The sequence below is a fragment of the Pongo abelii genome, chromosome 8, assembly GCF_028885655.2.
Source record: "Pongo abelii isolate AG06213 chromosome 8, NHGRI_mPonAbe1-v2.0_pri, whole genome shotgun sequence".
NCBI classification, from domain to species: Eukaryota; Metazoa; Chordata; class Mammalia; order Primates; family Hominidae; genus Pongo; species Pongo abelii.
In genome coordinates this window covers 111,293,605-111,308,839 of record NC_071993.2, presented here as the reverse complement: position 1 = coordinate 111,308,839, position 15,235 = coordinate 111,293,605, and the positions used below count along the sequence as shown (strand labels likewise).

At 52.9% G+C, this 15,235-nt stretch overlaps 1 protein-coding gene across 1 annotated transcript; it reads left to right on the top strand.

Moving 5' to 3' along the window:
* Positions 1–2,282: 2,282 nt before the first annotated feature.
* On the top strand, positions 2,283–13,297 carry ITPRIP (inositol 1,4,5-trisphosphate receptor interacting protein). Its single transcript, XM_063727737.1, is given in 3 exon segments — positions 2,283–9,165; positions 9,353–10,991; positions 10,994–13,297. Coding segments are annotated over 3 exon segments (1,674 nt in total). The 5' UTR covers positions 2,283–9,151; the 3' UTR covers positions 11,015–13,297.
* Positions 13,298–15,235: the final 1,938 nt, after the last annotated feature.

The window sequence follows — 15,235 nt, the reverse complement described above, 5'->3', positions numbered from 1 at the left end:
GGCTGGTCTCGAGCTCCTGAGCTCAGGCGATCCATCTGCCTTAGCCTTCCAAAGTGCTGGGAATTACAGGTGTGAGCCACTGCACCCAGTGTTGCTCACATGGTTTTTAAAGAATTTTTGAAATAGCAGCTAACATTTAAAAATGGGGGGGATTTTGACAAAGTCCAGATGAGTGGCTTTTCTTTGGGAAAAAAAGATCTTGTCATTCCGGGTGCACAGAATGTGTGGCGTGGGGACTCGCCCCTTCCGACGAAGCATGTGCCATCCAGTTGACCAGTGTCCCCTCCTCTCAGCTGTCCACTGCAGCCTCATTCATCTTCCCTGCGGGCTGGCCCTCCCAGACCCTTGATTTTACAATCCGGGTCCTCGAGACAGGTGTATGGAGAGAGGAAGGGAAGGAGCCCAGTGGCCACAGAGTGGCAGGTCTGGGGAAGGTGGGCTGGCCAACATGATGGTCCTGCCCAGTGGGAGAGGGGCAGGTGACTGGACGGGGTCAGGGCTGCAAGGATGCCGAGAAGAGGAAGTGCGGCAAGCCCAGAGCCGCAAACGCACCCTTTCTACCTACTTTCTCAATGATCTTTTTGTTGGTCCTCTTCCTTCCTCTTTCCTCACTTCCTTTCTTTGCCTGTCCCTGCCTCCCCTTCCAGGGCCCAGCCTCCGGCCCCAGTCTGCTCAACTGCCCCCCTATATTCCCTTTCCTGTCCCCACTTGGAGTGCAAGTGAAGAGGGACCCAGCCAGAGATGCCCTGGTGGGAGCAGCTCTGAGGCCTTGCACTTGCTGGGGCAAAGCCCTTCTCCTGTCCCACTGTCCTGGAAGGATGGGAGCCAATCAGGCTGAGCAGTGACACATTCAGAGCCAGTGTTACTGAGCCATTTGTGCTGTGTCCTCTGTCCTGAGTTAGGCAACAAGGAGGGAGTTGGTGGAGACATGTCACTCCCACAGCTCTATCTGCCTCCAGCCACCTCCTCCCAATGTGCGATAAGTCAACTCCTACTTACATGTTGGGAGCCTGCAGTGTGCCCAGCCCCGTGCGTGGTACCCCGGGGGCTGCAGGAGAACATTCAGCTTCTTGACCATGCTGGAACTGTAGGTAGGAAGGCAGGGACCGGTGGGTGACACAGTAAAGAGCAGGAAGGTGGCCTGACCTGCAGGAGTTCCAGGAAGGGCGAGATAGGCCAGATCCAGGGGCAGGCGCCTGGAGAAGGGCCCTGAGCTGGCCTTGTGCTATGGGAAGCTGGTGTCACTGCAGCGTGGGGCGTGAGCCCTGCTAGAGAGAAGCATGGAATCGAGGGTGAGACGAGTAGGCTGGGCCATGGGAGGAGGGTTTCACGATGGCTCAGACCACCCGCCCATGGGTTCCAAACTCTAAAACCAAGACTCAAGATAGAACTCATGCTCCTTTCTCATAGTCCTGTTTTTCTGAGGCCTGGGAAGCTCAGGAGACAGCCAACCTGGATAGTTTTGGTGGTCACCACTGATAATGATGCTGCAGAAGTGCCCCCAGGCAGGGGAAGAGGCAGGACCCACTCAGTTTTCCATCAGTCCCTTGAGGGGATGGAAGGAGACCAGAGGGAGGGGCAGACTCAGCCTAGGTGCTGCTCACATTCAGTCATGCACTGCAGACTTAGGAATCCTAGAGGCCACCCAGTGACCTTCCCAGAACATCAGTCTCTTCATCTGTAAGAGTTTTAATGCAAGTACCTAAATGAGGTTGTGACAATTAAATGACAAAACATGTGCAGAGTACTTAGCATCCTGCCTGGTATCGGGTACCTGCTTCCTAAATGGCTGGTCATGTAAACATCTTTACCTTTCACCACCCTTCCCCTGTTCTGTGCTGGAATCACTGCCAGGTGCCCCCTGGGAGGGTCCACGGGATGATACCCAGCCTGCTTCTTCCACTCCACCCACCCTCCAGGCCTAGCATGTCTCCTCTTGAGGCCTTGGTTTCTACCTCTGTAAAATAAAGAAACCTAAATTCAACTCTATATTCTGACTTTCTTAAATGTTTGGCTTGATTTCCCCCCCAACAACTGTGTACCTCATAAGCTGGGGCTGAGAAACTGCAGCACAAGGCCAGGATACAGAAGGAGTTCAGCCCAAATTCACGGCAGTTTGGCCTCCCTTGTCTTTCTTTCTTTTTTTTTTTTTTTTTTTTTTTTTTGAGATGGAGTCTCACTGTCGCCCAGGCTGGAGTGCAGTGGCGCAATCTCAGCTCACTGCAAGCGCCGCCTCCCGGGTTCACACCATTCTCCTGCCTCAGCCTCCTGAGTAGCTGGGACTACAGGTGCCTGCCACTGCGCCCAGCTAATTTTTTGTACTTTTAGTAGTGATGAGGTTTCACTGTGGTTTCGATCTCCAGACCTCGTGATTCGCCCGCCTCGGCCTCCCAAAGTGCTGGGATTACAGGCGTGAGCCACAGCGCCCGGCCGGCTCCTTCTTTCTTGGAGGACCCAGAACCTAGAGAGTGAAAGGGACCCAAGTCACCCCCAAGGCCTGGGCTAAAAGCGCCCTCCCCTGCCATCAGCCAGTCCTTTATTCCATTTCATAAAGGAAACCTATCAGCTACTCCTTTTGGCTCTGAACGTGACGCCAGGGCCAGGCCTTCTTTTGCTGTTGTAATTAGCAGAGCTAATTGCATCTGCCAGGCTGTGTGCTGGGCAAGCCCTTGGCAATTTCCAGGATGTGGGCTGCTGTGACACTGCAGGAGCCCCACCCTCCTACCCAGAGGACGCCTGGTTTGGGAAGGGATGGTTCTCAGACATGAGCGAGCATTAGAATGACCTAGAGGGCTTGTTAAAACACAGATACTGGGCCCAGCCCTGGAATTTCTGATCAGCGGGTTTCAGGTTGCCTGTGAAAATTTGCATTTCTAACAAGTTGCCAGGTGGCACTGTTGCTGCTAAGCACGTTGAGAACCACTGTCCCAGAGGGAATACCAGGTGGCCAAGAAATGGGTCCTGGGCACCGCTGCTGCTTAAGGCTGTGGTCCATCAACCCTCAGTGGGAGTAGATGGGCAGTGGGGCAAAAGCGGTGTGATGAACAGGTTGTGGGGCCGGACACAGGCTCCTACTGTTCCTGGTTGGTTGTAGGAATTCTGTCTGGAAGGAGAGGAGGAGGTGAAGTTGGAGCCAAGGGGTTGCACACCGACATCTCCCCAACAGGTGAGGGCAGGGAGAGCTCCAGACAAGGAGAGGCCCTCAGAGAACAGGAAGGAAGCTCCCTCCCTCCTCTGCATTTTGCAGCCTGTAGCGCACGTGCCTTTTATGCCCCACATCTCATTCTGTCTGGGGACTCCATACGTAGTGGCTGTCTACCTTCCTGCGTGGATTGTAATGCTTTTGCTACCAGGGGTTAGGCCATACTCATCACTGCAGGCCCTGAAGCATCCAGCATGTTCCTCGAGCTCAGTATGTGCTCCGTACATGTAGCACAGTGGAAAAACTTGAGCTTTGCTGGCAGAGACAGACAGAATGAGCTTGAATCTCAGCCCAGCTATGGCTTTTCTAGTCCTGTGGCTAGAAAATGACAGTCTCTTGGGCTTTGGTTAACCCATCTGCAAAACAGGGATGGCACCCACCTCTTAGAAAGTTACAGTGGTTAAAAAAAGCAGAAAGTTACAGTGGTCAGTGTGTGCAGTGCCCAGCACATCCTAGTGAGGGCTTGAGAAATGGGAGAGCTATGGGTGTTAGGCAATGCTTTGTGGTGTTCATTGGATTAAGCTATGGTGGGGAGTGCTGCAGGCTCTGGGGGACCCAGGAGTGAGGGGCCCCAGTGAAGGAAGGAAGCCTTGGATTTCCCCCAGGGTCTTGGCTTCTGGCCAGCCTCACAGTAAGGGTCTGAGTAAACCACTGGTCCTGGCCAGCCACCTGCAGCCCTCTGTCCGGGCCACCCAGAAGCTTCCGTCTTCCCTCAGCCCCTGTCACCCCGTGACTCCAGCATTGCCAGGCTAAGTTTAGCTGTGAACTGCATGGGCCGCCCCTCTCTGTGGACAAAGGCGGAGGTGGAGAGGAATTCAGCAGGCTTCCTGGCAAGCAGAGAGAAAAAAGCCCACCAAGTGAGCCAGGTTTATTCTCAAAGCCAAACCCACCAGCTGATGTCTCAGACCACAGGTGTGGGAGGCTGGTAGAGGTGAGAACTTTGGGCCAAGGCAGAGGTGGACATCCTTGGAATTGGGAGTAGGGGACTCTTTGGGGAGGCATGTGCTGGTATGTGCAAGTACATACACACATATACACATATGCATGATTTGTGAGAGGCTCCTCACTACCTGTACTGTCTCAGAATGTCAGAATGCCCTGCTTCCTTCCCTTTTGTGGACAAGTCAACTCTATACAATATTTGAAGGGATTTATTCTGAACCCATCTGAATGACCAAGGCCTGAGGCACAGTCCCAAGAGATCCTGAAAACATGTGCCCCAGACAGTTGGGTTATAGCTTGATGTTACACATTTTAGGGGGACAGAAGTTACAGGCAGGCCAGGTGCTCACACCTGTAATCCCAGCACTTGTGATCCCAGGTAGATCACTTGAGGTCAGGAGTTCAAGACCAGCCTGGCCAACATGGTGAAAACCTGTCTCTACTGGAAATATAAAAATTAGCCAGGCATGGTGGGGCATGCCTGTAGTCCCAGCTACTCAGGAGGCTGAGGCAGGAGAATTGCTTGAACCTGGGAGGCAGAGGTTGCAGTAAGCTGAGATCCCTCCACTGCACTCTAGCCCAGGCGACAGAGTGAGACTTTGTCTCAAAACAACAACAACAAAAAAAAACAGAAGTTACGGGCAGACATCCATCAATGCATGTGTAAGGAATATGTTAGTTTGGTGTGGAAAGATGGGACAACTTGAAGTGAGGGCAAGGAGTGGCTTCCTGGTCATAGGTGGATTCAAAGATTTTCTGACTGGCAATTGGTTGAACGAGTTAAGTTATTATCTAAAGACCTGGAATCAGTAGAAAGGAGTGTCTGGGATAAGGGGTATGGAGACCATGGTTCTTACTATGTAGATGAAGTCCCAGGAAGCGAGTTTCAGAGACAGGAGGTGGTAAGTGTCTGTCAAACCTAAAAAGGTGCCAGACCCTTAGTTCATCTCTCCTGGATCAGGCAGAGGCCTGGAAAGGGAAGGAAATTCTGTACAGAATGTAGATCAGACTCTTAGTTCATCTCTCCTGGATCAGGAGAGACCTGGAAAGGGAAGGAGATTCTGTACAGAATGTAGATTTTCCCGACAATAGGCAGCTTTGCAGGGCCATTTCAAAATATGTCAAAGAAATATATTTTGAGGTAAAATACTTTGATTTCTTTCAGGGCCTGCTATCTCGTGATGCTATATTGGGTTGAAATTAGGTATCTTATTGCTACAGAGTCTGTTTTGTCACTCCTAGGATCTCTGTTTTAATGTTAATGCTGTTCAGTTGTGCCTGAATTCCAGAGGGAGAAGGGTATAATGGGGTTTGTCGGCTCCTCCTTCCCATCATGGCATGAACTAGTTTTTAAGGTTTATTTTGGAATCCTCTTGGCCTGCAGGACATTCTTCTGACCCCTGGGGTCCCCAGGGCAGTGTCTCCTATGACTGGGTTTGGGAAGGGGAAGTACCAGAGGCTTCAAACTGAGCCCCATCTAGTAGGCCCTGAGCGGCCACAGCCCTATTATCTGCCTCGGGCTGTCCTATCCCATAGGGTGCTGCAGACAGAGCCAGCCTGTGCAGAGTTTAACAAGCAGCCAAATGACAGCTGGGATCCAATCCAGGGAAGCGGGGAGATGGATTACGTGAGAAAGTGAGTCAGAGGGAACCCCTGACCTGCAGGAGGATCCCAGGCTCTGGAGCCTTCTCCCCTTTGCTGGGGGCCAGGGCGGACTCAGGGGTGTGCCAAGGAAGAGAAATAGCAGTGGAACATCTTGTGCTTTCAGAGCACTTTCGAGCGTGTGTTTACTCCCCATGCCTGGGGCTCAGGCAGGGCTGCTGTGCTCAGCAGGTGAGAAAGCAGAAGCCTGTAGATGCTAAGGAGAGGAGCCTGCCCTGTGCCAGGCATGGTGCTAAGCACCCAAGGTGTATGATCTCACTCACCCATCCCAACATCCCTGTGAAGGAGTGAGTGTTATTAATTCCTCCTCACAGGGAAAGCGTGAGAGCTCAGAAGCTGTGCGATCCACCCACAGTCACTCAAAGTTAGAACACAGGTCTGCTGCGTCTACAACCCAGGCCCCCTTTCCTTGCAGTCCTTCCCCGGGCTGGTGCCCTGTTTCTCTGGTGCTTCTGTTGAGTCTTGTCTGTAATCCTACAATTATCAGTGCTACTATGCGCTGCCTACATCCTGCCAGAGTTCCTTGTAGGGGCGTCTGCGGCGCACTCCACCCTGAACCCCACCAGGTGGGGTCATCTGTGTATTTCCATCCCATCGCAGTTCCTTTTATAACAAAACTTGCTCAGGAGCAAGCACGTTGCTGAGTGCTTTACATGCATTATCTTGTTCAAGCTTTATAACAGCAGATATGATTATTCTCCTTTTACAGATGAAGAAACTGAGGTTCTGAGAAGTTGATTTCTCCGAAGTCACTTCCAGTAGGTGCACATACTGGGTTCTGACCCAGTCTGTCTCCTCTCGAGTCTATCCTCTTTTCCTCTTGCACACACAGTTGGTCCCTTCAGTTGGTTTGGAGTTCTGAACCTTGCCTGTGCCAGTACAAGGAGGCTCTTACAGCTCCTCCTCCTCTGGCAGGAATGAGGATGTAGCAAGTAGCACCGTCAAGTGTGGTGTAGACACAGGGAGGGTTCCCAGCCATAGGGCTTGGCCATGGCCCCACTCCCCTGTTCACGGCATCCTGCACTGAGTTGACAAGGAACCTGAGTAGATGGTTGTCCGGGCTATTACTGTGACTGGTCAAGGCCCACTGTGTCCAAAGGCGGCTGCCTGTGATCCAGGCGCCTTGAAGGACCCTAAAACCCCCCAAATTATCTCCTAACTGGCTGCTGCCTGATATTCTGCTATGAGTACTCTCCTCCTTTATGTTAACATTCTCTTGAACTCCTGACCTCGTGATCCACCCACCTTGGCCTCCCAAAGTGCTGGGATTACAGGCGTGAGCCACCGCGCCCGGCCTATGTTAACATTCTCACCCATGTTAATCACCCAGCCTCGCAGTTAGTTATGCCTTGGACCCTCCCTGGCAAAACTTTCCGTTGATGTTTCTCTAATGTAGAAACCAGGCTGACCTGTTTCTGTCATTATCCAGCAAGCTGCTCCTTGGCTTGGGGAAGGAAAGCTGGCTTGCTGCCCCCTGCACTTTTTCCTTACCCCACCCACCTTGCAGTGTGACTTCTTCCACTTTATCCTGTCCCCGCTTTGCTCCTCCAGTGGAAACCTGTAAGTGCTTCAGAGCTCACCTCTGAGGCCCACACTGAGAATCCTCAGGGTGGAGGTCGGACCTTCTCCACTCCCCAACCCTTTTGGTTCCTGCAGACCTGTCCAGCTGTGTATGGGGTGGAACTGTCTGAGTCACATCTGAGCAGCAAGTTTGTCTAGGCGTGATCAGCAGCCAACTCAGTCCATCTCCATCCTGCCATTTGCCAGGGACAACCTGCAGAGGTATCTTTACCTGGGGACAAATCCCTGTTCCTAGGCACCATTAGGACAAGAATTTCATTGTGCAAATTCCAGGTCAGGCGCTCAAGCCAAAGGGAATTTGTGCCAGCTCAGGCTGGCATAGTAGCTCCTATCAGCCAGTGTTGGTGTGCACTAGGGGGTGGTAGGAGGAGCCCTGTGCTCTCAACAATCTCAGGACCTCAACTGATTTGCATTTGGCCATTTGCTTCCTTCATCGAGGTCCCAAGCAAGGAGGGGGGTAGTTCAAGTGTGGAAATAGCAGATTGTTAAGTCCCAGGGTTCCTGCTGAGGAGAGGAGAGGGTGTAAGTAAGGCTTGCTGCGTAAGACAGTGCCTCTCAGATTTTTATATGGATGGTATTAAAATGTGGATTCCGATTCAGTAGGTGTGGGTGGGGCCGAGATTCTGCATTTCTAACAAGCTCCCAGGAGATACTGCAGCTGCTGGTCCATGAATCACACTTCGAATTGCAAAGATTGTAGGGATTAGCCTTTCTCCAAAAGTCACTTGAGGCTTAAAAATCCACTTATCCTAGGGGAACAGAGTGCCTCCTTTCACAATTAAGAAGTTAGATTTAAAGTTCGGATGCCTGGTGAGAAGAAACTAGTGACTCTTTGCTCTCTGGTCATCATCAAGATTGTCCTGGGGAAAGACAAAAGCCAGGAGAGTGTGTCTGAATTTGGGGTAAGGTCTTCCAGGTCAGAAGGAGACGTTTACGGAAGAGGAGGATAAGGGCTCAAATCTACTTCTGAAACAGTTATTGTTCAGTGAATATGTGCTGCGCACTGGTCACTGGGCCATGCAGTTTGCAGGGATCATTGCATCTATCAATACCATGACCCTGTGAGATACTGTTGCTTTCTCCTTGTGCAGGAAGGCAACCAGGGCTCAGAGAGGTGTGTTAACATGCCCAGGGTCACACAGCTTTTCAGTTGACGGTGCTGGTTTGGAACCTAGCCCTTTCTCCCTTAACCACTAGGCTTCACTGTATTACAGGAAGATGACATTCACTTGGGAGAGAAGGGGATATTTTATTCAGGACTATTTTGATTTCAAGTGGTGGAAAGGCCACTCAAACTGACTTAAAAGGGATTTCTTTATTGACTTGTATGACTAAAGAGCTCAGACAGCAATGCCTTCAAGCAGAGCTGAGTGTGGGGAGAGGGGGTTCTGCTTTCCTCTATGTTGGTGTCTTTCTCAGGCAGGCTCCCTTCCCGAGAGCCCACTGCAGGTATAATCCTGTTCCCTCAGCAACCTAGCAACCAAACTAGCAACAGGATGAGTCTTTCTTCCCATTGGGCCCAACACACCCTACATCTGTCTCTCATTGGCCCGAATTGGATCAAACGCTCATCCTAGAACCAATGGCTCTAGCTGTAGCTGGGCAGCAGAATGCCTGATTGGCTTGGGCCTGGGTTTTGAGCCCACCCCAGGAGCTTGGAGGTGGGTATAACCTCGCCCTGGCCACAAGGACTGGTAGGAGAAAAGGGTTAGGGACAGTGGGGTGCTGCTGCCATCCAGGAATGTCTGGGTGGGACAAAAACAGATGTTCCCCCCAGGGTAGGCCTTTGGGGCTCTTCCATGGCTAGACTGAAGCTCCTGAGGCAGCCGCAGGGAGCTCTCGATGGGTTGGGTGGGAGAACTAAGACTTTAACCAGCCCTGAGGGGCTGAGGTTGGTGCGGGGTCCAGGGACGAAGTGGCATTGAGGGAAGCTTGGTGTGACCATCTGTCTCTCTCTGTTCCCAGGAAAGCTCCAACCATGGCCATGGGGCTCTTCCGCGTGTGTCTGGTGGTGGTGACGGCCATCATCAACCACCCGCTGCTGTTCCCGCGGGAGAACGCCACGGTCCCCGAGAACGAGGAAGAGATCATCCGCAAGATGCAGGCACACCAGGAGAAGCTGCAGCTGGAGCAGCTGCGCCTGGAGGAGGAGGTGGCTCGGCTGGCGGCCGAGAAGGAGGCACTGGAGCAGGTGGCGGAGGAGAGCAGGCAGCAGAACGAGACACGCGTGGCCTGGGACCTCTGGAGCACCCTCTGCATGATCCTCTTCCTGATGATCGAGGTGTGGCGGCAGGACCACCAGGAGGGGCCCTCACCTGAGTGCCTGGGCGGTGAGGAGGATGAGCTGCCTGGGCTGGGGGGCGCCCCCTTGCAGGGCCTCACCCTGCCCAACAAGGCCACGCTTGGCCACTTTTATGAGCGCTGCATCCGGGGGGCCACGGCCGATGCAGCCCGTACCCGGGAGTTCCTGGAAGGCTTCGTGGATGACTTGCTGGAAGCCCTGAGGAGCCTCTGCAACCGGGACACCGACATGGAGGTGGAGGACTTCATTGGCGTGGACAGCATGTACGAGAACTGGCAGGTGGACAGGCCGCTGCTGTGCCACCTTTTCGTGCCCTTCACACCCCCCGAGCCCTACCGCTTCCACCCAGAGCTCTGGTGCTCCGGCCGCTCAGTGCCCTTGGATCGCCAGGGCTACGGCCAGATCAAGGTGGTCCGCGCCGATGGGGACACACTGAGCTGCATCTGCGGCAAGACCAAGCTTGGGGAAGACATGCTGTGTCTCCTGCACGGCAGGAACAGCATGGCGCCTCCCTGCGGCGACATGGAGAACCTGCTGTGTGCCACAGATTCCCTGTACCTGGACACGATGCAGGTCATGAAGTGGTTCCAGACGGCCCTCACCAGAGCCTGGCACGGCATCGCCCACAAGTACGAGTTCGACCTGGCCTTTGGCCAGCTGGACAGCCCAGGGTCGCTGAAGATCAAGTTCCGTTCGGGGAAGTTCATGCCCTTCAACCTGATTCCTGTGATCCAGTGTGATGACTCAGATCTGTACTTTGTCTCCCACCTTCCCAGGGAGCCCTCTGAGGGCACCCCAGCCTCCAGCACAGACTGGCTCCTGTCCTTTGCTGTCTACGAGCGACACTTCCTCAGGACGACACTAAAGGCGCTGCCCGAGGGCGCCTGCCATCTCAGCTGCCTGCAGATAGCCTCCTTCTTGCTCTCCAAGCAGAGCCGCCTGACCGGCCCCAGCGGGCTCAGCAGCTACCACCTGAAGACGGCCCTGCTGCACCTCCTACTCCTCCGGCAGGCCGCCGACTGGAAGGCGGGGCAGCTGGACGCTCGTCTGCACGAGTTGCTGTGCTTCCTGGAGAAGAGCTTGCTTGAGAAGAAGCTCCACCACTTCTTCATCGGCAACCGCAAGGTGCCTGAGGCCATGGGACTCCCGGAGGCCGTGCTTAGGGCCGAGCCCCTCAACCTCTTCCGGCCCTTCGTCCTGCAGCGAAGCCTTTACCGTAAGACACTGGACTCCTTCTATGAGATGCTCAAGAATGCCCCAGCGCTCATTAGCGAGTATTCCCTACATGTCCCCTCAGACCACACCAGCCTACCCCAAAAAGCTGACGTCTTGTAGAGCATGTGGGATCCTCGAGCTAGGATGAGGGCACCCCGCACGTTCACACCCCTGGTGGCATCTGCCAGCCCTGTTCTGGGGACAAGGTGGGCTTTCGTGGGAGCCGTGCTCAGCCTGCCAGGAAGCCAAGCCCTACAGTGCAGAGGAAACAGAATTTCAACGGGAGGCTGGTTTGCTTCATACCATTGGGATCTGCTGGTAAAGCTGTTATTTGGGTTTAGGGACTGATCCCTTGCAGTTTACTTCTGGATCACCACGAATGGCCAAGATGGTGGCAGAACACGCTGTGGACCCTGAGTTAGAGACAATGCAAATGTTGGATTGGGTGTAATTCTTTTTGAATCCCAGATCCAGTCTGTACTTGAATATGAGCAGAGGATCTACAAGAATGCTGACAGGGAACCGTGTTAAGACCCAGCACCCCTATTCCCAGGAGCTCCTGGCCTGACCATCTGCAGCCAAAGCACTAACAGGCACAGATGTGGGAATGTCCAACTTTGATCCACATCCTGCACAATAGTGGTCCCACCATGGCTGCCACTTTTTTATACTATTTGGAGAAAAGACCTTGTATAAATTCGAGGCCCGAGTGACTAACGTCTCTGTCACACAGAAATGGGTACTTGGTGGCATAGAGAAACACAGTTAGCCACTTTTTCAGCTACACTTCTCACTCAGGTGCACCCTACACTTCTCACTCAGGTGCACCCCCTTCTGCTGTCCTTTCCCCAACATACTGGGTCCTGAGCGTGGTGGGTGTCATTTGCCACACTGGGTGCCAGCTCAGCGGCCCCCCACCTCTCTTTATTCTCTCCAAAGCTGGTCTTTCTGACTATCATTGTGGTAGGGGGAGGACAGATGCTAAAGGTGGAAGCTGACCTGGAGAAAGAGACACACGGGGTGACTGTGGCAAAGGACAGCTGGAAAAGAAACTCTATCACTTCTTCATTGGCAACCGCAAGGCGCCCGAGGTCATGGCACTCCCAGAGGCTGTGTGCAGAGCCAAGCCTCTCAACCTCTTCTGGCCCTGCATCCTGCAGCGAAGTCTCTACTTAAGGCAGTGGACTCCTTCGATGAGGTGCTCAAAAATGCTACCCGGGGTGGTGGGGTCTGGCTTGCAGTCTGGCCCAGTTCAGAGAAAGTTGCAGAGATCAGGGGCCAGGGATGTCATAGCCCCAGGTTGTCCTCAGGGTCCCAATCCTAGGGCAGAGTGTGCATGGAAGCAAGAACTATGGAAACCTAGCTCCAATCTGTAGGCTCTGAGCCCCTAGTTCCTCACTCCAGTGGGGCTCCCTCACTGCACAGAACCTAGCCCTTCTGTGTAGGCACTGCTGACCACACAGATGACCCAGACCCAAAGAGCCTGGCAGAAGCTCTGTGGTTGGAGCTGGGCTCCGTCTCCAGGTCTGGTTCAGGGGGATCAGGAAGCCCCTTTTCCACCTGTGGCTTCACTGGCCCTTTGAGATTTCCTATCTCATCATCACTTCAGTTACCCTTGCAGGGGGCCAGGGAGTCAAGAATATACCTGTGTTCTCCCTCCAGGGTTTAAGCTGGCCATGCCTTCCAGAGAGCATAACCAACTCGACAGGGGTGCCCAGTTCCCCCACAAACTGAAGGAAGGAGATCCTTCCCCCATCCCCAGGAGTGCTATCAACCAGCCTCAGAAAGCTTGAGAAGATGGACCCCTTGCCCACCAGGGTTAATTCCTGGTGGGGCAGCTTGGCTGTGATCAGGGCAACCAAACCTATAGGAAGCCTTCCAGTGTGAGCTGGAATTAGACTGAACATGTGCTTGGGCCTGCCTCTTCCTACACCCAGCTGCGGGGCACTCCAGGGAATGAACCAGCTCAAGTGTGTCCCTAACAGCAGCCTCTGGAGCTACCCCCAATCCCGCACAGCCTGACCCTCCTCATTCCATCAGATGCATTTGTAGAATCGGGGCAAATTTCCATATTTATTTATGGCCCATGCCTTTACCCCTCTTCATCCTGATCCCGTTTTGCTTTGAAGAGACCCCAATAACCAAAAAACAGCCTCCAGAAGCCAAAACCATGCCTGGATCTCCCACAGCTTCTCCTTTGCTTCCAGGAGAAAGTGCACTGAAAAAAAAGTATCTTCTGGCTTCTTGTGTGTACAGAGACAACAGAACTCGGTGGGGAAACGGGAATCTTCTGCACCAAAGCTGCTTCTAAAGCAGAAAGCAGTGGGGCTCTTGGTGTTTCATGCTGCCTTATTTATATTAAAGGAAGAACTAAATCTTGCAAGGAGTAGAAATGGTCACAGTGTTTGTTTTTAACTTCAGGAAATCTGTGAGGCTCCCAGGGCAGAGTTGGGGACAGAGGAGTGGATTTCCTATTGACAAAGCAGAAGCTTTCACTCCCTTTTTATTCTTACACTTTCAGGAAACTTTAAAAAATAACAAAACAGAACATTTCTACCCTGTCTTTCAGGCAACTTGTGTGCTGCCTGCAGAGTTCCAGAAAGGGCCTTTGAAACCTGGCTGTAGGGTGGATTCCAGCCTAAGACCTTATTTCACAGAGCTGATGTGAGCTGAGAAATATAGGAGCTGGAACTAACAGGAAGCTTTTGGGTTTTAAAGAAAGAGATTGTATTTTAAATAGAGGATTTTGAGTCCTCTAGGGCACTTCGGCCTTTCCACTAAGGACAACCCTGCCCTCTTTCCCCAGAGTCTCTTTCCCAAGGGTGCTTGACTGCTCATTTGCTTTGCAAAATAACAAGGGTGAAATGAATAGAGCTGGCCCCTAGGCCAAGAGGCTGGTTATGTTGGGGAAGGGCCTTATGTCCTCAAAAGCGCTAGCCCCTCTGCATGCCTGGCTGAAGCACAGCTGGCTGAAGCACAGCCCCTGTTGAGAACCTGGGGTTGGAGCTCTGGTTCATCATCAAGGGTGTCACCCGAATCACCCAGAGAACCTGGTCCGTTCCCCAGATCCCGCCTTGAACCTACATGGTGCTCAGAATCCAGTCTGGAGTGGTCAGGCTAGGCTCGATTTTTCAAGATTTCCCCCAAGTGACTGATGGTATCCCTAGCTGAGGAAGCCTTCTCACTTTATTTCTTAACGGAAAGTTAAAACCCAAGTGGACTACTTTCCCTACAGATCTACTGGAAGATAGACAGACCCGGGAAAAGCCAGTGAGCCTGCTTGGAATCTGTGGTCTAAGTGGCATCAGCTACACCACAAGCTTCTCATGAGGGCACCCACATTCACGCTAGTGCCGTAAGCATCAGAGAGAGGGCGGGAAGGTATAAGATGGTGAGCCCTTCTCCCAGGCAGGTCATGAATAGTCCACAAGCATTTGTCAGGAGCCTAACGTGCATGAGACATTGTGGAAGATGGGAAAATGAATAGGACCAAGCCTGTTCCCTAAGAGAGGCAGCAGAAGGTGGCCTTCCAAGTACTGACCTATTCCAAGTGTGACCCTGTACTACACATACGGGTGTCACCTGGGTGCAGCTTCCTGGGCCATGTCACAGACTCCAGTGGGATCCTGAGAAGTTAGGTAGAAGAATCTGCACTTCACCAAGTTCCCCACGTGATTCTGGATGTCCAAGAACCACTGGTACCCGGGGTGATTAGGGAAGGCCTCATGGTGGGGCGCTGCCAGATAGAGCCTATGAAAAATGACCAGGACTGTGGCCAGGAAAGGCATTCCAGCCAGAACCACGGAGCGAGGGTGGGCAGCACCTACTGTATGGCAGGCACCGTTCCACGCACACATTTGTTAATGCACACAGTTCCGTGTCAGTCCTATGATGCGGGTGCTATTCTTATCCTCCCTACTTTCCAGATAAGGAAACAGGCACTGAAGGAGCAAGTGACTTACCTACTGTCAGAGTGGTAAGTAGCACAGCCCAGATTCCAACCCAGGCAGTCCTGGTGTATATGTTGGCATATACTGAGAAGTCATAGCAAATGAGGTTGAAAAGATAAGAGTGGGGCTGAACCATGCAAAGCCTTGAATGCTAATACAAGGTAAATCTGGACCTCACAACAAGCAGAGGTGGGCCATTGGCGGGTTTTGAGTGAGACAGTAACTTGATTCACCCCCAAACTATGGAGTCCTTATCTATGTGATCAGTGCCATCCATGTCCTGTGTTGTAGGGTACGTGGCCGGCTTCCAGAGCAGGGTTGGTGGCAGCTGGCAGTGGTTGGTGAATGTCCAGGAAGTCCTAACTCAAGCCGCCCCACGGC